Source organism: Fringilla coelebs (genome assembly GCF_963513975.1).
Source record: "Fringilla coelebs genome assembly, chromosome: 16".
In the NCBI taxonomy this organism is placed as follows: Eukaryota; Metazoa; Chordata; class Aves; order Passeriformes; family Fringillidae; genus Fringilla; species Fringilla coelebs.
In genome coordinates, this window is record NC_140042.1 from 6,009,982 (window position 1) to 6,032,710 (window position 22,729).

At 47.4% G+C, this 22,729-nt stretch overlaps 1 protein-coding gene across 1 annotated transcript in view; it reads right to left on the bottom strand.

The window, feature by feature from the left end:
* Nucleotides 1-21,053, bottom strand: part of FAM20C (FAM20C golgi associated secretory pathway kinase) — a 56,500-nt gene extending 35,447 nt beyond the window's left edge. The window contains exons 1-3 of the mRNA XM_084216294.1: nt 19,851-21,053; nt 17,949-18,124; nt 9,709-9,787 (exon numbers count right to left, since the gene is read on the bottom strand). Of these exons, the coding sequence (XP_084072420.1) occupies nt 9,709-9,787; nt 17,949-18,124; nt 19,851-20,365 (770 nt within the window). The 5' untranslated portion in view covers nt 20,366-21,053. The remainder of the gene's footprint in view (nt 1-9,708; nt 9,788-17,948; nt 18,125-19,850) is intronic.
* Nucleotides 21,054-22,729: the final 1,676 nt, after the last annotated feature.

Consider the following 22,729-nt stretch of genomic DNA (forward strand, 5'->3'; position numbering starts at 1 on the left):
TAGCAGAGCAGGGCTTGGCTGTGCTCACGGAGCCGCTCTGCACCGGCACTGCCCCTCCACGCCGCAGTGAGAGAGCTCTGCCACGCTCCAGGCAAAGCATCAGTGCCCTGAGTGCTGCTGAAGCACAGAAAAACCAGCTTCTGTACCAAAACACCCAGAGAATGCCAAGATAACTTCAAGGCACCATGATAGCACTGGGCACAAAAGCCTGACTTGGAAGAGAAGCACGAGCGGAGCAGAAACCCCCGCGGCTCCCCACGGGCTGTGACAAGTAGGTCAGGCAGAGCATAAAAGGGCAAGGCTTGGGCTAAAATCCCACTTACCCAGCTCCTGTACCTGAGAGGCTGCAAAAAAATTGGAGCTGGCTGTGGGAATAGGAAAATTAGGTAATGGGAAAAGCAGACTCTGCCCTCGTGGTGGCACTGGGTCAAGCTGAAGGGATGGCTGCTGTCCCCACCTTTTCCAGGGCAGGCACAAATGCTTCTTACTGCACCCCATCCTTCTACTGCCAACAACCCCTAGCCCCACATTTCAATCCCATGGAGAAAACCAGGATTTTGCTGTCAATTGTCTGCCATTGCCAGCCCACAAGACAGAGCTGGCTCAGAACTACAGCACGGCTCTCCTTCCTCTTGGCTGGGGCTCACTCAGGGCCCTGACAGAAAAGCTGGGTTTGCAACATGAAAGGCTGAAAAATCGCTGGGTTTTATGCCCTTGGAATCAGATTTTCTGCCTAATAAACCCCCTAAAGAATCAGATGCAAAAGAGGATTGTTTGAAAATTTTGGCTGGGTTATCTTAGAGTGGCGATTCAAGGAGGCACAGAATGCAGGAAAACACAAATATGCTGGGTCAAAATTCCCTTTTTGTGCATCATGAGATAGACTCAAACTAAATACAAGTCAGTCATACTGGAAACCAAAGGAAATTATACCAATTATTGCTATATTTCCCATTAAACCAAGAGATTTATTTAACATCTCCATTTCTTTTGCTGCTGGTGCCAGCTAATCAGCACAGTTTAAAATCCATATCCAGCCTGTGTACAGCTGAGGTGTGTGTGCAATATTTCTGCTATCACAGGTCTCCATGGCCAGCCATGCATGTCCTCTGGCCAGGTGAACACCCTGGCAGGAAGAATTTGGACTAGCAATTAGCAAGGTTTACAAAAGGGCCTGGAAGTGCTAACAGGATCAGTTGGATGCTGCTGCTGAGAACAGTGTCTGGCTTATGTGCTGGCTTGGGGTGTTTTATTATCCACAGCACATAATCCTGCACTTTAAGCTGCTTCTATTTACAACAGTTTTGCTGTCCCCCCGCTACTCTCCAGCTCCCACACGTTTGCAGATGCTCCTTACTCTGTGTTTCTGCTACTTCTTCACATGCAAATGAGTCTTTCAGGCTTTCTCACTTTTATTTACCCATGTGCAGAACACTACAGCAGGGTGAAAAAATTATAAATTAAGAAGAAAAGTACTAAGACTATTGAACTAGACACTGAAAAGAAAAAAAAAGCAACTCAGGAACTTTCAGCCTGCCCTAAATCCGTGTTATTAACAGCTATTATGGCTATTTGAAACACACTTTTTTTGTTGTTTTACAGCAGTGAGTCACCCACAGCACCATGCCAAGGGCGTCATTTGTATTTGTGCTGTGCCCTCTCTCCTAAGCTTTGCCAAAACCCTCCTGTCCCGACCTGCAGGACAGGCTGTGGCTCTGTCCTGAATGCCACACCATTTTTGCAGTGTCACTGCCCACAGAGCTGCCTGAACTGGTGAGCTCTGGAGGAGCTGGGCACGGGTCCTCAGTGCCACACTTGCTGTTTCATCAGATCCATTCCACTGCTGCTTATCTCCTGCCCCTTCTGGATGGCCAGCAGCCCTAACTCAAAAACCTGTAGAAATGTTGAGGGCTTAAATGAGCTGACAAACTTCAAACAAATCCTGGAGCAAGTGGCCAAATCCCCAACTGCCTCCTCCAAAGCAGTGGTGATCCCCAGAGCTATCTCTGTGTGAGATAAAGACCAGGGGCAGAGAAAGAGCAATTTAGCTCCATAAAACAGCCAAAAATAACTCCTCCCAAAGGGCAAGATGAGGATGGTGCAACTCATCCTCAGGACAAAGCCGTGTGTGCTGCTCCAGAGGGAAAACAGCCTCAGCCTGTGGTTTGTGCCACAAGTCTTGCACAAATCATTTTCCCCTCCCTGAATTTCAGCCTCTGGAGACTAGTTTAGGGAATATAAATTGTAGAGAAACAGAGACAAATTCCCATGGAATGTTTCAGGGTAGCAGTATCTGCATATCCTGCTGAAAACATTGTGGACACTTTATTTTTTTGCTTAGATTTACTAGGACATCTTACCTCAGTGCTCCACCAGTCCCCTGTGTGCCAAGCCCTGCTGCTCAGCAGTAAATTCCAGACTGTGCATTTCATGCCAGCTCTTTGCTTTTCTGCACCATTGATACATGGTAAACTGTGTGAAATAAGGAACTGAGGAGCTAAAGTGCCTCTCTGATTAAAAGACAAAGCCACAGGACTGCACTTCTTGGTATGCAGAAAATTAAAGTGAAGAAGTGGCTTGATTAAAATCAGACACTGAAGATGCTTCTTTCCTAATATACTGTGCTAATGTAAAAAAAAAAAAAAAAAAAAAAAAAAAAGAAAAGTTAGTGGCTGCAATAACTGCCTTTTAAAGAAAAAATAAACACCAGCATGTCTTTGTTCCCAAAGTTTAATTAGCAAGATTCTATGAGTACCTAGAAGGCAGCTAATCAAGCAGAGACAATTCTGTACTGTAAGATGTGACTGCAGACTCAGGTCTCCCTTCAAACAATGTTAAGGGACAGGTACAGGCAGCCCCTGTGCCCATTTGTGTCAGTGTAAAACAAGAACAAAAATAGATATGGAGCATCCTGTTATCATTTGGAAAAAACAGCCCAGCAAAAGAGCTGAGGAAAAATGGAAGGCTGTGCAAAAAGCCCCAGACAGAGATGGTGGTGTTGACATTTCTGTGAGCTGCAGAGCAAAGTCTTCCCTGTCAGGAGCTAAAGATGCCACGGGGAAGTCAGGAGAGAAGGATTTTGGGGATAATCCACCAGGAGTGGTGGATGGCAGCTTCCCAGTGCTGGGAAGGGGAGGTGGGATGGAGCTGAGCCCCATGGAGGTGGTGATATCCAGCACACAGCCCTGGTTTGCTGGAGGAAGGTCTGGTCCCTCCCAGCACTGGGACTCACACTGCCCAGTCCTGGCTCAGAGCAGATCCTGCCCTGCTCCAGGAGGGGATAATCCAGGGACAGCACACCAGCGCTGCTGCCCAGAGAGGGAAGGAGGTTTATCTTCCCTTCCTGGCTGCTGAAATCTGCTGTCACAGGTCCCTGCAGACCCTAATCTGAACAGACAACCTTTGAGCTACCTGGGCTTGCAGACATTGACTCTGGGGTCATCCCATGAACATGTTTGCAGAATTTGAGAACAAATTGCTCCTGAGCTGGATGGGATTGATCAATATTCCAACCAGCAGCTGCTGAGCTGTGGCAGGGGGAAATGCAGAGCACACTGGTGGACAGAGATTGGATTTCACTGCTGTCCAGGGCCATCAGTCAGCCTCAATCCTGATCCAGCTCCCCTTGAAGTCACCACAAATTTTCCAATCTGCATAAATGAGATTTGGACCAGAGGCACTGCTGAGTCCTGAAACACAATTGGCACTGGAACACTCAAGAAGTCTGATCTGATGAACAGGATTAGTTATAAAAGAGAAAAACAGTTCATGCATAATATACCAAAAGTTAAAGAGCTAAAATACTACACAGCATCTTCTTCTGTCCTTATTTAGGACCACATTCAGATCTCATGCACTTTAAATATCAAAGGATATAATTCATCCAGTTAACTCCAGATTTATTCCTGATATAAGTACAATCAAATGTGCCTATCAGTCTCATTCAGGTAAACATTTCAGCAGGGATTTGGCTGACAAGGATTTGAATGCCCTTAAAAAGCCCCAGATCTCATGGATGAGGTCCATAGAATATCTGATTACTGATTATTCCTTGCAGCAGCAATGAAAGCACTTCCTCTTCATGATATAATGAGAGCATTCCTGGCAATTTTAAAATACTCCTACATGAGCTGAATGCTGGGATTGCCAGTTTCAACCTTCCCAAGCAGTTCATTCAGGCTCATCTCTCCAGTAACCCACCCTGCACAGAGGCAGTGACTGGCCCTGCCTAGCCCAGGGACAAAGCTCAGCCTACAGCTGGGCTGTCCTTTGCCCAGTGACCATCAGCTGGGCTTCACACAGCACACAGCAGAGTGCCAAAGTGCCAACCCTGCAAGGCTCCTAGCAGAGCAGCTACTGGATGCACATCTCACTTCTCTAGCTGCTCAGAGAAAACACTGCAATTTGATTTAATTGCCATGTTGACTTATAACAGTATGTTTATACTGGATGCCTGCCAGCTCACATGTAACAGGTTGGCAAAACGTATTTCCTCAAAACAGCATGAGATGCAATGTAATAAGGAAAGCAATCTTTCAGCAGCCTCCATCCTGGAGTTCATTTCAACTCCTCTGGCTTGGAAGCAGTGCCACCGGTGCAGGAGGATTACACCACCCTAATTGATATGATAATCAAGCCTGGAGGCTGCACTTCCCAGGTACAGCAGCCACAGCTTCAGAAAGGGAAGAGAACTGTGGGGAATGAAAGCGATTAACAGTTGTTGGTATTACTGGGATTGTTTGGACTGTTTAATAGCCCTATCAAAGGATGCATTATTTGTTGAACAGTCCTAAAAGCAAACCAAAGAGAAACTTGAAGAATGTTGCTAATCCTTTGTCACTGTAAGTATGACATCTAAAAGCCAGTGAAAAGCTGTGCTTTGGCCACTGAAACAAAAAATCACAGAATCATATTCTCATTTAAACTGGGGCAGACCCCCTAAGATCATCGAGTCCAACCACTAACACAGCATTGCCGAGCCCAAGTCCCAACTCAACACCCAGCACACGGTCTTGACCACTAAACCACATCCCCAGGGGTCACATCCACAGCCCTGAGGGACAGTATGAGCTTCTCCATCACCTTGGCTGCTGGATCTCAGCCCAGCTGTGTCTTTGAGCCGTGAGATAGCTACAGGAACATTACAGAACTGAAAAGGGGTGTGCTTGTTTCAGTAGAGAAGAGGTTTGCCCCAGTCTGTGGCCACCAGCCAGTTTGGTGGCTGGCACTGGGATGGGTCAGGGCTCTGAAGGCTGCAGGGACACGGAGATGCTCCCATGGGCAGCATTATTTCCACAGCAGCAAGTTTCAGGAGGGACAGTGAGAGCCAAAGTTACAAATAACACAGTCAGCAGTGTTTGATCAGTTAATGAATGCTCATGATTCAAGGGGACTGGATTTCACCACCCCAAAATCCTCTTCTGGCCTGCTATTCCCCTGAGACTAATTGGCTCTACTTTGTTAAAGACTTGAACTGCAAACTTCATCTACTGGAAGAAAGAAAGAGTCATGTGGCTCTTTCTAATCCTGTACTGTGACTTGTAAAATCAGAAGAAAAGAAAGAAGATGTTAAAAATATCAAGTAAAACCTAAAGTTGGAGCAGAACTGGCTTCTGTGTGCTCAGTCAAAACTGAGTTCACTAGATACAGTAGTATTGCTTTGAATGGAACAAATAAGCCTCAAAGATTTTATAATGAATGCCCCTTGCACACATTTGTACAATGCAATATAAAAATGGGAATGAGAGATGTCATTCCTAAACACAGACCACAGGACACTTTTCTCACAACTCCAATAACAAGGTATAATTTTCTATCTGATCCTATTTGGCTTTTCCATAAGAAACTGTAAAAACCTCTCTCAAAATCCTGGCACCAGTGTGTGCAATAGGAATCCTAATGCTGGCTCCACTGGAGCAGATTTTCCCTCTTCAAGAATAAAACCTTGGGAGGAAAAAAATAGTGTGTTGGTTTTGTGGCTGAGCCAGCTATTTAACTCCACGAGCCAGCAGAAACAAAGGGAAACCGAATAAAACTACAAAGCTACAAATGCTCCTTTTGGACAAGTGAGCCAAAACTCTTTTGACATTTATGGCTCTACCCATCCCTACCTGATAAATCATGGAGAAAGCTGCAACTGCAGATATCAGCAGTCATGGAAATAAATTTTATTATGTTGTATGTACAGTACAGTACAGTACAGTACAGTACTAGTACAGTACAGTACTAGTACAGTTAGACACACTAATCATGGGAGGAGGGGAGCTTGCTATTTTTTTCCTGTCCCATATGGTAATGATTTTGTATGATTGAACTGTTATGAGCTAAATAAAAGTACACATTAACTGTAAGATACATTGCAAATACATTAAATCTTCCCTGGAGTTTTAGCAAATACGTGCTTTTTCTATCATGCATTTGGAATTATTATTACTGGGCCATAGGATTTATAAATAGATTTGGCTTCTTCTGCAATACTTTATGGGCAATTATTTCAGAAATGAAGACGCAGAGCCATGGATAAATAGAATAATTGCAGCTGATCAGGCTTTATTTACTGCTATCACATTTCCCTGACTGCTACACTTCCCTCATTTGCTCCACTAGCCTGAATCAATGACCAGATGAAGAGCTGTCAGTTAATGTCAAACACGGAGCACAGGAGATGCCAAAGGCTGATTCTCATTTCCCAATTTCCAAATTCTGCCTGGCCTTTTCCGGAGCTGGCTTGCTCCCTGGATAAATTCAGTGTGGAATTGGGAGGCTGGAAAAGGGCAGAGCCAGTCAGAGGAGTTCTGCAGCGTGTTCAGCAGTTTTCCAGGGAGCACATTTCGCTGTGGCTGCCCTGTGGAAGGCACTGCCAAAGGTCTGGAGAGCTCCCCTCCCATGAGCAGATGCCCAGCTGTGTCAGGGAAGGGCTGGCATGGTCTCTGCTCTCTGCTGCAATCCTGCTCCAACAGGTATTAATTCAGTTTGGAAGACACTGAGTACAGCTTTGTGTGGCAAAAACAGCTTTCCAGGCAATTCCAGCAAATCAAATCCAAGCAGAGCTTGGGACTGGCCTCATGTCTACAGAATAGCTCCATGTACCTCACAGCATGCAGCTTTCAGTATTTGAGATCTCAGACAGGATGGAAAACTCTGGATTATCAATATTCCTTGGGATCAGGCTTGAAGTCTTACACTCAGCCCTATTTGCTTGTCTGAAGAGGCTTATCAAGTCATGAGGAAAAAAAACCTGTAAATTCTACTGCTTTGAAAATCCATGGAGCTGATAACACAGAAACAAGTGAAATGTATGATGCACTAGGTGGAGACAACCTGAGTACCCACCAACAGCCTCCTTCAATGAGCTCATCTCAGAATAGCCACCAGAATGACATTTTATGGCTCTAAACTACTTAGAAAAAAATTGTCTGCCAGCCCTGATGAGCAGAAATGTCTCTGAGCTACCTGCAGCCTCCTGTCCTGGGAAGGAACATCCAGCTTTGTGAGGCCTGGATAAAAAGGGTACCCTATAGAAAAGGGGAGGCACAAGAAACATCATGGAAGCTGTCAAGGGCCTTAGGAAGATCCTACAAACATGAGTCTCATAGATTTGAAGCTTTTTAATTTTTTTTTAATTTCATTTTAGGCTGCTTGTTTCTGCATAAAGAAATGATGCTGCAAACGTCTCCAAGAACTTCATCAAGCACAGCCCATGAGGTGGAGAAAGAGGCCAGTGGGACCAGATGCCAAAGGAGCTAGGAAGATTTATGCTAGCTGAGCATCTGGCTCCCTGTTCCCTGTTATCAGAGTGAAGACAACTGCTTGCAAACACCCTTATCCCAAATCACCGATGTGCTCAGCCACACTCAGCACAATTGCAGCAGTGCTGCTCCTGGAAGGTGTGCTGCCTGGAAAAGCAGCTGCTGAATGCTTCTTGCAGGAGTTTATGCAGTGAGAAAAGGGGGTGTTGCTGGCCCTGCAAGCCAAGGGAATGATTAAGACATCATCATTTTCTGGTTTTGTTCTAGTGGGTGGTAGTAATTGCTTCTATACAGGAAGGTGGCTACACCTCTGCTGTCATCCATCATCTTGCTGAGGCTGTGCATTGTGCAGTATTTTGATTTGACCTCATTAGCACTCCCAGAATCACAATGTCATAGCAATGATAAAGGCTGAGATTACCTGCATCTGAGGGGATGCAGAAGGAGCATGTCACACACCATGTGAAAAACCAACAGTGCAACCACAACTCTGCCAAATCCTCAAAGGCAGCCTGAGTCCCCTGGCTTTTAATTTTGCATGTGAGGTAACACATGATCAGGAATTGTGCCTAAATGCATCACACCTGCAGATAAAGGGGATGGGCTCATGCCCTGGTGGTCTAAACCCTCAGGGAGAGCACAGGGAGAGGAAGGGCAGGTGCTGGAGCAGATGCTCTCTGGTACCACCTTCCCTGCCAGTATCATCTGTGCTTCCTCCAGCCTCTCCCAGGCAGCCAGCAATCCCCTAGAAACGTGGAGAGATTTGTGTGCAATTTGGGAAATGACACAGAGGCATTTGGCCTTTGCAGAAATGCCTTGTGCTCTCTGGAAGTTCACAGGATTTTCTTGTGATTCCCAGGATAGAAGCACATAGGGAAGGTTCCTGCTCAAACTGGGGTTGAAGGAAGGTCAGACCAATTTTTTGACCTTTCTGGCAGTCAAATAAAATCAAGTAAAATCTGTACTTGTCTGAAGTCAACCTACAGCAAAATCTGTTGTGGAACAGGGAGTCTCTCAGTCTTTAAGCAGCTGTTCCCCCTGAGCTGTGCTCCCCACTACAGCTCTAACACAGAGCCAACACATATTCCAAAGCTTCCATTCTCAGCTACTTTAGTCTTCTATGGATCATCTTAGAGGAAATTAACTGAACTTCCCTACAGTGGGAACAAAAGAAGGAAATGAATTTATGATTCCAGTGGCCCCCTTGACACAGATCCTGAATAGCTCCATTAAACACTTTGCTGCCTTGGGTGTCTTTGCTAAACCCTCTACAACGAGCACAGAGTCATTTTCCTTCTTACAACACAAACACACAGGTCAGGATTCAGGAGTCTGTTTTGTATCTGAATAACTTCTCTCATCTCAATGGGATCCAGGCAGGCACAGATCAAGGCTGCATAATCCTAGTCCTTCCCTTTCTCTCCAGAGACATTACCTTGCAGTACCACTCTTGGATAAACTCATTTTCACAGACTCAGCATAGACCCAATGAAATGACTAATACAACTCCTTAATGCAAACAACAATAAATCAGCTGATTAAACTCTAATTTATCAGACAAATACTCTTTAGCTCTTCCCAAAGCTGTTCTGAATCATCCCTCTTGTCTGGCCATGCTCCAGAGGAGCACTGACACTAGATAAAGCTCAGACCTGTGGAATAAGTTTACATAAGATAGAAATGCTGAAAACATTCTGTGTTTATGACAGGAGATTTCACAGAGATCAGAGTGAATAACATTCCTGAGAATACTGTAATGTCTCTGAAGCCTCCTCAGCATCTCTTCCCAAGACCAGCCTAGCAGGACAAGGGATCAACAGACCCTGAAGCTCCAGGCTCAGCAGCAAGGCTCAGGAACCAGACACATTAACCTTGGGAGATCCTACAGCAAAATTTAACAGCTGAGAAAATGGCTACTCCACCACAATTCCCCTTTAAATCACAGACTTTTTAAACTTACTTCATTGGTTTGAACAATGCTTGTCCATAGTTCTGGAATGTCATGATCAGCTTCAGCTGGGTGCCTCCTGATTTCATTGCTGTGGGGGAAAAACACAAAACAGCTTTAGAATGAGCCACGTGGATCTGCTGACACTCAGTTTCCTTGAACCCAAATCATATCTGGTTTTCTCTGCAGGGTGAGAAAATCAGGGTGATCCCAACTGGGCAACAGATTATTCAGCAGAGTACAGGGAAGGGCTTTGTATTTCCCGACAGTTTTTGCCTTTTTCTGGCCATCATGGGCTCCATAAGCACCCCAGATGAGCAGCACCCACAGGAGCAGACCTCTGGAGTCTTGTTTTCTCCATCTCTTGCTTTTGGAGCCCCTTTCAACAAGGGACTCAGACTGGGAAAGGGATGGGGGGCTCTCAGAGGCAGCTGCAGCTGGGATGTACAGCCCAGTGCACAGCAGACAGCTCCTTAATTAAAAGGATGAGCAGATACTGAAGCAATCTCTGATCTCTGCTGTGATTTTAATAACTGCTCCTGAGCAGCAGAGATATGCAAATTCACCTCCTCTGTGCACAATGGAAATGTAGCCAAGCCCAGCCATCACCTTCCAGGGATCCCAAGGTGGTTCATACCTGAGAGCAGAGCTGTGCAGGGCAGCCTGGCCTGGCTGGGAGGGCACAAGAGGACAGGGAAGGTGACAAGGACAGTGATCTTGCTCATCTCCCAGCTGGGAGCTAATGGGAATTTGATAATCATTCATACCATTCTGAAAAACTTGGACAATGTCCCAGTAACAGCTGGATTATCGTGTTTTTAAAATTAGGATTTGAAAAAATATATATGTAAAAATTCAGAAAAAAGCATTTTACTTGATGATAAGGCTACTTTAAAAAGATAAACAGCTGCTTTTCTGCTGCCTCAGTAACAAGCTTCCTAATAAATGAAATGACCTATAGCCTGACTCCTAAGTGCACCTCTGTGCTGGGAAGGCCAGCAGGGCTGTGTGGATGAGTCAGTCTTTTAAAGATGCTTTCTAGAAATCATCAGATAATCAATCCCTTTCTCTGCAGTTCTGACCAAAGCCATGTCAACTGGAGAACTACATAAATGTCAAGTTATCTTGCTCTGTAAATTCTGGCTGAGAGTTGCCCTTGTTCCACCTATGCAGCTGTACATGTTTCTGCTCTAACCAATGCCATTAGCTGCACATCCTTTTAATTACTCATCTCGGTGCCTTATCACTGATAGGCCATCAGCTCTCTTTCAGCACTTGTAACCTATATTTTTGCAACAAAATGCTATGCAAATCTGGTCAGTGTAATTACACTTCTCCTAGAATAAAATCCCTCCTGTCCTGCTGTTTTGCTGATCCCAGCCTTCTCTTGCCTTTCCACTTTATCCCAAAGGAACAAATAAATAATTAGAAATTAAAGGGCATTAAGCAAATTGCAGTGGCCAGGTAAAGCAGAAGCAGAGGGATTTCCTGAATCAAACCCCCTCCCCTCTGCAGAACAGGTCAGTTGAGCTGAGGGCAGGAGGAGCACAAGGCTTTTTCCTGCCCAGCTCAGAGCATGAGGACAGTGAGAAGCAGAAACCTCCCAGTCCAAACCCTGCCTGTGGTGCCCAGGGCAGTCCCCACCACCCTCCCAGCCCAGCCACCACTACAGGCCTGGCTTTTCAAAGAAACATGGAACCACAGGATGGTCTGGGTTGGAGGGGACCTTAAAGATCCACTAATCTAACCACCCCTGCCACCACAGCCACGCAAAGGAGGAAAAAAAAGGAAGTTCCAGCACACCCTTCTCTAGGAACAGAGCTTCAGATACTACAAGGACTGGTTTCTCAGCTAATTAAAGCCACTGAACAGATAATGATTTTGTTAGCAGCCAAACTCAACAGCGAGGATGTCATCACCGGGCAGGGAAATGCATGAAGATGATTAACAATTCAGAATAATTCTTCCATGAGACACAAAAGCCTGCTTTGCTGTCAGAAGGAACTGAGCTGAAGTAAGACAAAAGCATCTCCCTCATCAGTCCAGATCCATCTTATTACATTGCCTAAATTGGTTGCACCAGTAGCTTCACCCCAACACAAGTTCTGCTGGCTGCTCCACTGCTGCTGGGAGCTTTGGAACTCTGAAAGCAGAGGGGGACACTGGTGGGAATTGTGTCCCATTGTGCTGCAGGGCAGGGCAGGGCAGGGCAGGGCAGGGCAGGGCAGGGCAGGGCAGGGCAGGGCAGGGTAGGGCAGGGCAGGGTGGAACCCACGTGGAGCATGGAAAATGCCCCAGTGCCAGAGCTGCACCTTGGCTTCCCCCCATTGCCCAGGCTCACTGCAGCTGCTCTCACTTTCTCTGCTCTTCAATGCCAGGGAAGAGCAGATGTCACTGGAGATGATCCACTCTAGGTCAGATCACTTCCCCTGTCCTAATTTAGCATCACTGCCTCCCCTCTCCTTTTCTGAGCTGTGCTCCTCCCTTTCCTGCCCAGCCTCAGTCAAACATGTCCCTCTGGCCATGGTGGCCTGTCATCTTCCAGGGGTTTGTCCCAAACAAGCATCATTTGCTCACCTGGAGACATCCTCGTGCCTTTCCCTGCTGCCCAGGGCCATTCCTGGAGCATGTACAACACCCAGAGCAGCACATCCCGTTCTCCAAGGAGTGCAGGGTGCTGCACCACTGCAATCTGTCACATCTGGGATCCCCAGGTCCAGGGATTTTTACAAAAGCCTTGCAACACCAGGCTGTGCTGACTCTAAATTCACCTTTTTTTTTTTTTTGAAGTGTTTTAATATACTGTAACACCACAGGTCACAAACAGCTCTGTACAGGCTTTATAAACCTGCTAGCTCACAGCAGGTACTTCAAATCAAGTCTCACACAGCTCCTGGATGTACTGGCACACTGCTAAAAACAAATCCCAATGCCATCATTACTTTTCATCTTCAGGCAATTCAAAGCCTCTCTTTTCCCTCCAAAGTAGAAGGAAATGGAAAGCAGCATTAACCTTTCCTGTTAACCCAGTGTAAGGGCTCTAGGGTGTGATCAGAAATCTTCCTAACTTCAGGAGGCTTTGCAAAAAATTCCCTGAGATTTCTTTTTGCTTGAACGTTTGGGATTAGAGTCTTGTGCAAAGATTAATGAAATTGGTGGGATCCCTTCTGTTTTCTCTGACAGACTTTGGATGAAGCCTGCAAAAATCCCCCCTCCATTTACACCCCTGAGCCTGCTGCCATGGCCATGGGTGACTTCCCCAGCTCGTCACCTCACCAGCACAAGGGCTGGATTCCCTCCCTGAGCCACAGAGCCCATCCAATACAAAAGGTGTCCCAGCTGTCATCTCCCAGGCATCTTTTCAAGCTGTATGCTCCAGGGCTCCTGGCTGGCACTGACAATGCTGCCCAGAGGGATTTGTCCCAGAGGGATTTAGAATTCCAACTGCTCTGGCTTTCCAGCTCCTCTGCTTTGCTCCATGACTGCCCTGATGCTACCAGCCAGCCCAAACCGTTCTGGTTTTCTGATGGAGAGAGAGAATCCCAACAGGATCTCTGAACTTTTCCTGATTCTTTTGGTCAGCATCCAACAAACATTTTAAAATGTATTTGATTGCGCAGAGCTAATGCCTGAGAAGTGAGATAGTCACAGCCTGGGATGCAGCTAACATCTGAAACAGAGGATGCTCAGATCCATTTTGGATTCCTATTTATAGATCAAGCTTAAATCTAACATAAACATGTTGATTGGCTTTAACAAGTAATGCTCTGCCCCAGGCTGGAGACATGGCCCTGTACAAGCTGTAAAGAACATATTTAAAAATAAATTCAAGCCCTCATCATCTCTTAGTTTGTCCTTGCTCGACCAATTCTGCTAACTTGTTTTTAAAGGACTTTTTGGACTTTTAGTCAAGAAAGTGAAAGATTTCTGCAGGGGAAGAGATCTGTGGAATTATTCTAAGGCTTTGCTGTACATTTTAAGTCCCTTCCTTTCATCTGGAATTGTACATTAAATCAATCTGTTGACTCTTGGCAGATTCATTGTTTCCTCATGCAGTAAATCAAAGATGCTACATTTCATTGTTTTTCACAAGTTCTCAAAAGCACTTCTTCCTTTCCTTTGGATGAGATGTTCACGATTTTCTTTAGAGCCAGAATTTATGTTCAATATTTAGAGTCTTGTCATTCCCTTTTCTCTTTTCTTTCCCTGCCTTGCAGCAGAGTCCATCTCAGGTAATTGCAGCTTTTATTCCCAGTGTGAGTAATCTCACACACTTGCTTTCTAATTACTGCCTGCACAAACTGAAGGCATCACAGATTCACAAATTACCTCAGCCAGGTAGCCAGTTCTCTTTACAACCACGGAATTAAAGAATCAAAAAATAAGTCCCAGCTCCTCAGAGAAATTAGAAAGTCTATTCTTCTCCCAGGGAATCTCCCCTGGACAGCAAGACCAAGCCCACAGTGTCCCTCCAATGCACCATGACAGAGCTGGTGCTAAACTGCTGATAGTGCTGCCACAATTATGCACAGACATCTTGTAAATATGCAAGAAAATAGCTAACTATGGTTATTTATGCATGCAATAAGCAGCTATGAAAGGCAAAGGAAATGTGCAATTGCCTGTGCATGTGCTTCTGAAAGCCAGGCTTCAGTGCTCAGTGGAAAAACAATTCTCTCTAGGCTCCTATTTATGGCAAGAGGAAATTTTCAGTGAATAAAATCAAATTAGGAGCTATCCCTTTATGCTGAACAGAATTAATAGAAATATGTGTATATATAGATGCAGGGCACAGAAACATGGCCAGCCCAGCCTGGGTAACCCTGTCCTTTCCCGGGCCAGCTCTAGGTGTCACTGTGGGAGCTGCATGGGAGGCTCCCTCCCATCCATGGATTTGTTCCATTTAAACTTTAACATCAAGAAAATGTCACCTTGGTGCTCCCTGCTCCTGGGAATTGCTTCTGTCACCGTTTTCATTTTAAAATACCTCAGCACATGGCAGAGCCGTGTGAGTGGTCCTGGCAGATGTGGGGGATCAGTCTGCTCCCCACTCTCATCCATAGATCATGCAGGGTGAGCAGAGAAATCACAGCATGGCCAAGAATGCTGCTTTGCTGCAGTTTGGATCTAATTACTGCAGGTATCAGGCAAATCATCTCATTCTATTAGAGCCAAAGCAAATCTGAACACTGGGAAGAAACTGGATAAAGCCATATCCCATTTCACCTAATGCATGTAACCCTGTATTTTTAATTGTCCTGCTTGCTAAAAGGAGCCTGAAGACCAGGCATTATCAAGGTTTCGATTTATTTTATACTTCTAACTTGACATCTTTCCAGCTGCCTTAAAAAAAAACAAAAACCAACCCAGCAAAAATTGAACATAAGAAAAAAAAAAAAAAACAAGGCTAATTAGAAGATAAGCAGGAATATGCAAAGAATGTAACAGCCCTATAAATGTCCTTTGGTCAAATATATTACTCTTTATTAATCAGCTTACACGCTTTTGAATCCCTCTGCTGCTCTGCAGTAAAGCTGAAAACTGGCAGGAATTACTTTAAAACATGTATTTTTAAGCATCCAAAGAATTTGCAACATAAGAGAAGTTGCATTGTGCAAAAAATAATTTAGAAATGTGTATTAGCAATGTGCTGTTTATGTCTCTGCAAGCTGACAAAGCTCCTGAAACCCCACAGGGTCAGGCAGTGTATGCTAACACCAAAATTCAGATCCTGGCCTCTCCATATTGGCAATAGTCCCCTTCCCCTTCCATATACTTGATTTTAGACTGGGATTTATGTGTAGGAATCATTCCCTGTCAGATCCCATGGCGGCCAACAACAATACCAAACACACCTCGTGGTTTAATTTATGGAAATTATCCTGATTCATTGCTGGAAACCATGGCTCTGTGTTTTTGTTAGAGGCACAAGAGGCCCTGCCATGCTCTTAAGAGCCTTGTTCAAACATTAACAGAGACAATCCCAAAGGGACTTGCTAATAGCAACCATAAATCTTCCTCTGTGCTCCCATGGCCCTTTCCCCCCATTGATCAGAAAGCTCCATCAAAACCAGAATTAATGGAAACCCCCTGATACATCTGTATGACACACCAGGTGAAATCATGGCCCCAGGGAAGTAAATGGCAGAAACTCCCACTGACGTCAGCAGGGTCAGGATCTCACTCCCATTTTTTATGACAATAATTCTTTGCTGCTTGGCCAGCTGAAGCAGGGAGAGGTGAAGCCACATGTCCAGGAGCACAAGTGAACACCAAGCCCAGAAGATCAGTTGAAGAGTCAGCACTAAACTACTATTTCTTGCTTCCATGTCCCTAATCCACCCCAGCCATCGCCCTGCTCTGCAGGAGGGACAGACTTCACAGCTCGAGCACTGCTGAGCTTGCTGCAGACCTCTCCTCCTGCACAGACAGTGCAGCTGAGCTCTGGACTGCTGGGGAGATGAGCAAAGATCAATACTCAGCAGCCATGTGGTACAAACTGCTACAGCCACTGCACTTTGTGCAAACCTCAAGAGATGGCTCTGTTGGGCATCACCTCTGCCCCTCTGGGGACAGCCTGGGCACTGCTGCTCTCTGCAGGGACAGGGATGGGCACAGACTGCATCTCTCCCTCCCCAGAGGAGAAATGCTCACACACGTGTTACCAAGGGCTGGCTCCATCCCCATTTGCATGTGCCACTAATATTGCAAAAATTGGTGGGTATTGAGAGGTGAGGTCAGGAAAGGTGAGGGCTGTCCTGGAGAAAACCAACCAGGCTGTGTCCATACAGTGCCCTCCTCACCCTCCAGGGCAGGCCAGAGGAGCATGGGCAGTCTGCTGCTACCTGCAGTGCCACCTCTGAGCTGGGGAAGGGAAAACACATGGCTTAATGGGCAAACATGACCCCCTAATGAATCTGATCCAGACTTTGGGGGACAGAAAACCCATCACAGATTAATAAAAAAGCCCATGTTTGTCCTCTTTCCTGAGCTACAAGTCCACTGGATCCTTGAATGCAACGTGTGGAATGGCCCCTGGGTACCACAAACTGCTTTATTCAAAGTGCTGCTCCAGCAGAGCAGTGCACTGAGCTCAGCCAGCACACAGCAAGATTCTCCTGTCTCCTGTGGCATCCTGCACTTTACACCTACTCCATCCCAACCAGCTAAATCAGCCCACTCCTGATGACCAAGGATCTCCTTTATTCCTGCTCAGCAGCTGCTGTGATTCACACAATGGAAAATGTAAACCTTAGGGCTGCTTGAGCTATTCTTGCCCAGACCATTTCCTGCTGAAGCCAGGGGAATTTTTGCCTTGCAGGGTTAAAGACCTGCTGACCTCATCCCACGGTGCCAACACACCATCAGCACTTTCACAGAGCTCCTGCTATTCCATCCCTCTGAAAGGGACTTTGCAACTTTGTGGTCAGCACAAGTAACTCCATTTTCTGCCTGGTGGATGGAAACCACTGCCTGTGCTGCAACTCCCTACCTCTGGAAACCACGGGGTGTGCACTTGTTTAGTATCCCAGGGCTTTCATCTGTGACATTTCTTTCCCTGTGCAGCTACACAGCTAAATTCAAGAAGACACACGTTGCCATTAAACAGCCCTGGAGAAAAGCCCCGAACGGTGTCACCTTGTTTAACCAGAGCCAAAGGCTGACATGGGCACATCCCTGTCGAGGATTTACAGGCAGAGCAAACAGATCTGAGCTTTGCTCAGCAGGAGGCTGCCTTGCCCGGAGCTCCCTGCCATGCCTGGGGAAGCTGCAGCTCCTGCAGCCGCAGAGCCCGCGGTGCCGGATGCTCCCGCAGCACCGCAGCGGGGCTGCAGGGCAGCCTCTCCTCCCTTGGCAAGGCAGGGCTGCCAGGCACAGCCTTTTAAACTATAATCAGCCAGTAATACAAATCTAGCTCGTGCAAGATGCTGTCTGCTTCCTGCCATCCCCCTTTTTGTTTCTGTCAGCGTATTTATTTTAAATAACTGAAGAGGGCACTTTCAGCCTGATCGTGACTAAAGGATCTCTGACACAAATGGGGTTTGCCTTGCTGGCAGACTTGGCAATTATTCAGGTAATACAGAGCTGGAATTATCTCTTTATGTTTAGCGGTGAAAATGAGCAGGGAAGTCCAAAAGCAAAGTTACAGGGATGCTGGAGAGAAGCCATGCAAAATATTAATACTCAAACAGCAGTGAGATCCTGAACAAAGAGCAAATAATGATAAAAAAAAAACATATATCCAAACATACCAACACTGGTTATCTTTTGGGAGGCAAGGTCTTGCAGTAGAGCCTCAATTGCAGGATTATGTCTGGAATACAGCTCGTACCGATTAATGCCAATGTGGAATTTTAACCAGTTTGGGTAGGAGTCTATGGAGGTCTCTCCAGTTGGCAAAAATTCTTCATGATGATCTTCATTTTGCCTACCACCAAAAAAAAAGAAAAAGAAAAATCCAAAGTTGAGAAGGAAGAAATAATGTTACAGTTTGTAGCACTCATCAAGAAACAGGGCTTCAAAATGTGACAACTTGGAAAGGCAAAGCACTGCATGCAGAAGGGAGAGAGGACCCAGGTTCCTCCCTGCACCAGGAGCCTTCTCCCACCTGGGGCCAGTGGGGAGATGGATTCCCACTTCCCCCCATCCTGCCTGACTTAACACCCATGAAAGTTGGGAGCAAAACTCAAAGAGTCATCTCTGAGCGTTGGCAGAGGCCCTTCTGTGGCAGAAACACTGAGCTCAAGTTATACCTTGTGTCTAGGTCACACAGCTTTTACAGGACTGCACACAGCTTTTACAGGTCTGACTCGAAAAACAGCATCATCCTGAACCTTTATTTAACAGGGACATGGGGCAGGAAACCCATGCAGAAAAGAGTGTAGCAAAACCTGAGCTGTGGTGCCAAAGGCACCCGCTCCTCCTCCTTCTCAAAGAGGGAGAATGAGAGAAACTGCATCACTCTGAACTGGCTGCTAAAGAAGAACTGGCTGGGCTTGCCCCTTCCTGAGCAGTAGGAACCTACTACAGCAAAGAATTAATTCAAATGATCGCTACCTTCTGAAATTCACTTTAGTACTGCGAACCTTGGCTGGAGGCACTAAGGAAAAATATGTACAACAGGCAGCTGCACTGTGGATATCAGTGTTGATTTCACTCTTCGCCTACTGAACAGACTAACCCATATTTTGATCCAGAGTTCTCTGTGTTTACAGTCATCTCCAGATGTTCAGGCATTTGTGACTTTTTTTTTCCCTTTCTTTTTCTTTCAGAGAACCCAAAACTTTCTAGGTTATTTCCCTTCACAGTCAGTTAGGATTATTAGATGGAATGGGCCTGGACAATTCACGTGCTCATAGGGCGGAAATCAGAATTATTTATCCTCTCTTTCTAAAGGTTTAGATCATGCTGGCTGCTCTGCAGCTTGACAGAGCTTTTGCACGGTACAATGCAGCTGTTTAAACATTACAATGTCAGTGTGTTTGGAAGAGGGTGCTGTTGTATTAGACAACCCTTTTGATTTTTCAGTCATTGAATTTCTCAGCATTTCTTAGGAGCCAACAGGGCATACGATTCACAGAGGCAACTGACTGCTTTGAAGGCTGGAGAGCAGCGGAGGTGCAGGGCACTGGGAATTAATTGAGGATGAAAAATGTAGCACAGATCAGATCCTGAAAGCGGAAATACCTGCCAGGATGAATGCCTTTGTGGCACTAGAGCCCGCTTTTGAGAAAAGTTAATGTATTACTGTCTGCCCTCACTGCTCAGCCCCTTCACCTCTGGGTGGGAGACTGGGAAGGTGCTGGAGAGGAAGGCTCGCTGTGAGCTCACCCTCTTCCTCGCACCGTTCTTCTGGCAGCATCTTCCTCTGCTGCAGCTGGAGACGGAGCAGACCGACCCAGCGCTCCAGCCTTCCCGTGCTCCCGTGTTTATTCTGTATTTCAGCGCATTTATTTTCAGAAGGAACACGACCGGGAGAGCCTGCGAGCGGTTGCTCTTTTTCCCGGCGACCCCGAAACGCTCCGTTAACCCCTCTGCTCGCTTCCACCCTAAAGCCACGACACCCTAAAGCCCGCATTCCCACCGAAGGGCAGCGACCCGGGGGACACGCCACGTCCCCACCCCGCCCGGCCGGCCCCCCCGGTCCCACTCACCACTCGGGCTGCTCGGCCGCCCGCGGGTTGAACCTGATGTCGCTGTTGACATTGAAGAGGAGGTCGCCGTCGGCCAGCGGGGGCAGGGCGGCGCGGTACAGCGGGTGCTCGAAGAGCGCGGCCAGCGGGGCGGCGTTGCCGGCGGGGGGCGGCGGGCGCGGCGCCCCGGGGCCGATCAAGCGCCGCGCCCTCCCCGCCGCCGCCGCGCCCCCGCCGCCCGCGCCGCCGCCGCCGCCCGCCGCCCGCTCCGCCGCCTCCCGCGACTGCGACGAGAGGTTGGAGGCCGGCTCGGCGCTGAAGTCCTGCAGGATCCGCAGCGTGTGCTTGCTGGGCCAGCGCGGCGCGGCGGCGCGGGGCGGCGCGGCGGCGGGCGGCGGGCAGGAGCAGCCCGGGCGGCCCTCGGGGCCCCGGCGCTCCAGGCGCGGCAGCAGGTCGATCATGATGTGCATGGTGCAGGCGACGAGGAACACCATCAGGATCAGCACCCGGAACTTGCGGACCAGGAGCATTTTCATGGCCGGGGCGGCTGATGAATTACCGGGGGAGGGGGAGGGAGGGGAGGCGGCGGACAGAGCCCGGGCGGGCGCGGGGCTGCCGGGCCCCCCCCGGGGCTCCGGCGTGCTCCTCTCGGGTCGGGAAGCGAGCGATCAAGTCAATAAAGTTACCTCCATAGGCGCCGGGAAATAAACAGGCTAAACCCGATAGGTCCTCATGTCTCAGTATCATCAAGAACTTGGGAGGGGGAGGGAAAAAAAAATAAAAGGGGAAAAAAAATTTATTTAAAAAAAAAAAAAAAAAAAAGAGCTCCGGACCGAGCCTTTAAAATCAACAGGAAAACAATGCCAGCGGCATGGTAATATAGAAAGCCATCTGTTCACGATTTCTCCCTCTTTTTATTACAGGGATCACAACAAACAGGGAAAACTGGCTCTCGGAGGGAAACCGGCATCAGACACAGGCGCTTATTAAATAAAATTAAAAAAATAAAATGGGGAGGAAGAGGGGGAAAAGAAAAAATATTAAGAAAACCTGTGCGGAAAGGCGAGAGAAGAAAAAAAACCATCCATAATATTTGGCTGTGCTGGAAACGCTGACTCCTTTCCCTTGGATTTGAGCAGTGATGCAGCAGAAGCGCTCCCCGCTCGCTCTTGCTCCCTCTCTTCTCTCAGACTCTTTAAGAACATTGGCTGGAAAATCATTTTCTTAGAGCGGTCCCAGTTTCTTCATCCATCGCGTCCAGTGCTTGGGAGAGATTAGTAAGTTCAACTGAGATCGAGTCTGGGTGGCTGCTGTATCCGAGCTGGGCTTGTGCTTTGGCTTGGGTTGTTTTTTTTTGGCTGCAAAACTGTCTGATGGCACAACTGCAACATAAAGGTTAAATATGGCACAGAAAAAAAAAAAAAAAAGAAAAGAAAAGAAAACAGGGGGGAGAAGGAAGGATTAGAGGAAAGAAACTAATATAAATCAGTAGAGGTTCTTTTTAGCGAAGAGGTCTTTGATCTCTGCTGGGTCTTACAGATCTTTCTTTTAAAGAGAGAGAGAATGGAAGAGAGAAGGGGGGAGAGAAGGAAAAGGGGGGAGAGATCTTTGGCAGGTGCAGAGTGAAAGCCTCTTTCAGCTACACTGAATTCTGGAGACTGGTTGGACTAGTAGCTCTGCAGCTCCAGCTTTCAGTGGGTGTGTTAAATATTATGAGCGAGCCATGATTCCTGCCTTCCTCACGTCATAGTTAGGAGATTGGCTAAATAAACGCTACAGTGATAGTAACAGGAAAACCTCAACCAAAAGAGGTTTTTTTTTTCCCTCCTCTCCTCCCTCTTTCCCACCCCCCCTTTTCATTCCACTGCAGCTCCAACTGGGGCAAGGAGAGGGCGTCTGTTCCACAAAGGTTTGGGGGGGAAAAAAATATATAAAGGGTGAAAAAAAAGAGAAGCGGTAGAGAGAGAAGAATCAGCACTAACAGCAGAGCGAAGCAGCAGCGCGGTGTGTGTGCGCCCGGGCTGGGATCGGCGCTCCTGCTCCGCCGCCGCCCGCGCTGGCCAGTGGCGCATTGCCCGCCGCGCTCGCCCCCCGCCCCGCAAGGTCAGCGCGGGGAGCCGCGGGCTCCGCTGCCCCTTTCGGTCCCATCCGAGATCCCGCGGGGGTGACAGCCCGGCAGAGAGCTGCCCTCCCTCCTGCTGGTTCCGTGCCTGCTGGCCCAGCGGGCTAAGGGGAGGGGTGGCCACGGGGCCAGCGCAGCCCGGAGAGTGCTGCTGGCGGTTGTCCGAGAGGGAGGGCACTCTGGAGGAAGGAACGAGCTGCTCCTGGTTCTTCAGGTGATCGGGCAGGATGCTCAGAACTGGCAGAATCAGGCAGGAACTCAGATTTCTGTCTTTGGCCAGCGTTGCCCTGGATTCTGGTCCATAGCAGAGCTCCAGCAGCTGTTGAGTTGGGCTGGAGGAGGACTGAGAAGGATGAAGTGCTTACCCCGACCCACAGAATCATCTCAATGCTGAATGTGGCAGTCCATTAAACCACATGAAAGTATTTCCTTTCCTCTAAAAGTCTTTTCTCACCCACCAGGCTCCATCCAGCACTGTTCCCTTACTGGCCCTTCTGCAGAGCCCCGTGCATTGCACTCCTCTGGAGCACATCCGTGCAGTGTTACAGTGTCACCCTGTTTTGCACAAGAGAAATCACTGACTTTCCAGCAGGAAAAAACAGACTGATGAACCAAAAAAAAGAAAAAAAAAAAAAAAAAAAAACAAAAAAACAACTAAACAGAACAGGAGCATGATCCTATGGACTGCTCTGCACCTTTGTGCAGAGACAAAACTTGCCGTCCTAGGGAGACCTTGTGGTCCCAGGCTTCAGAGGTACAACTGGATCCTTCAAGTACA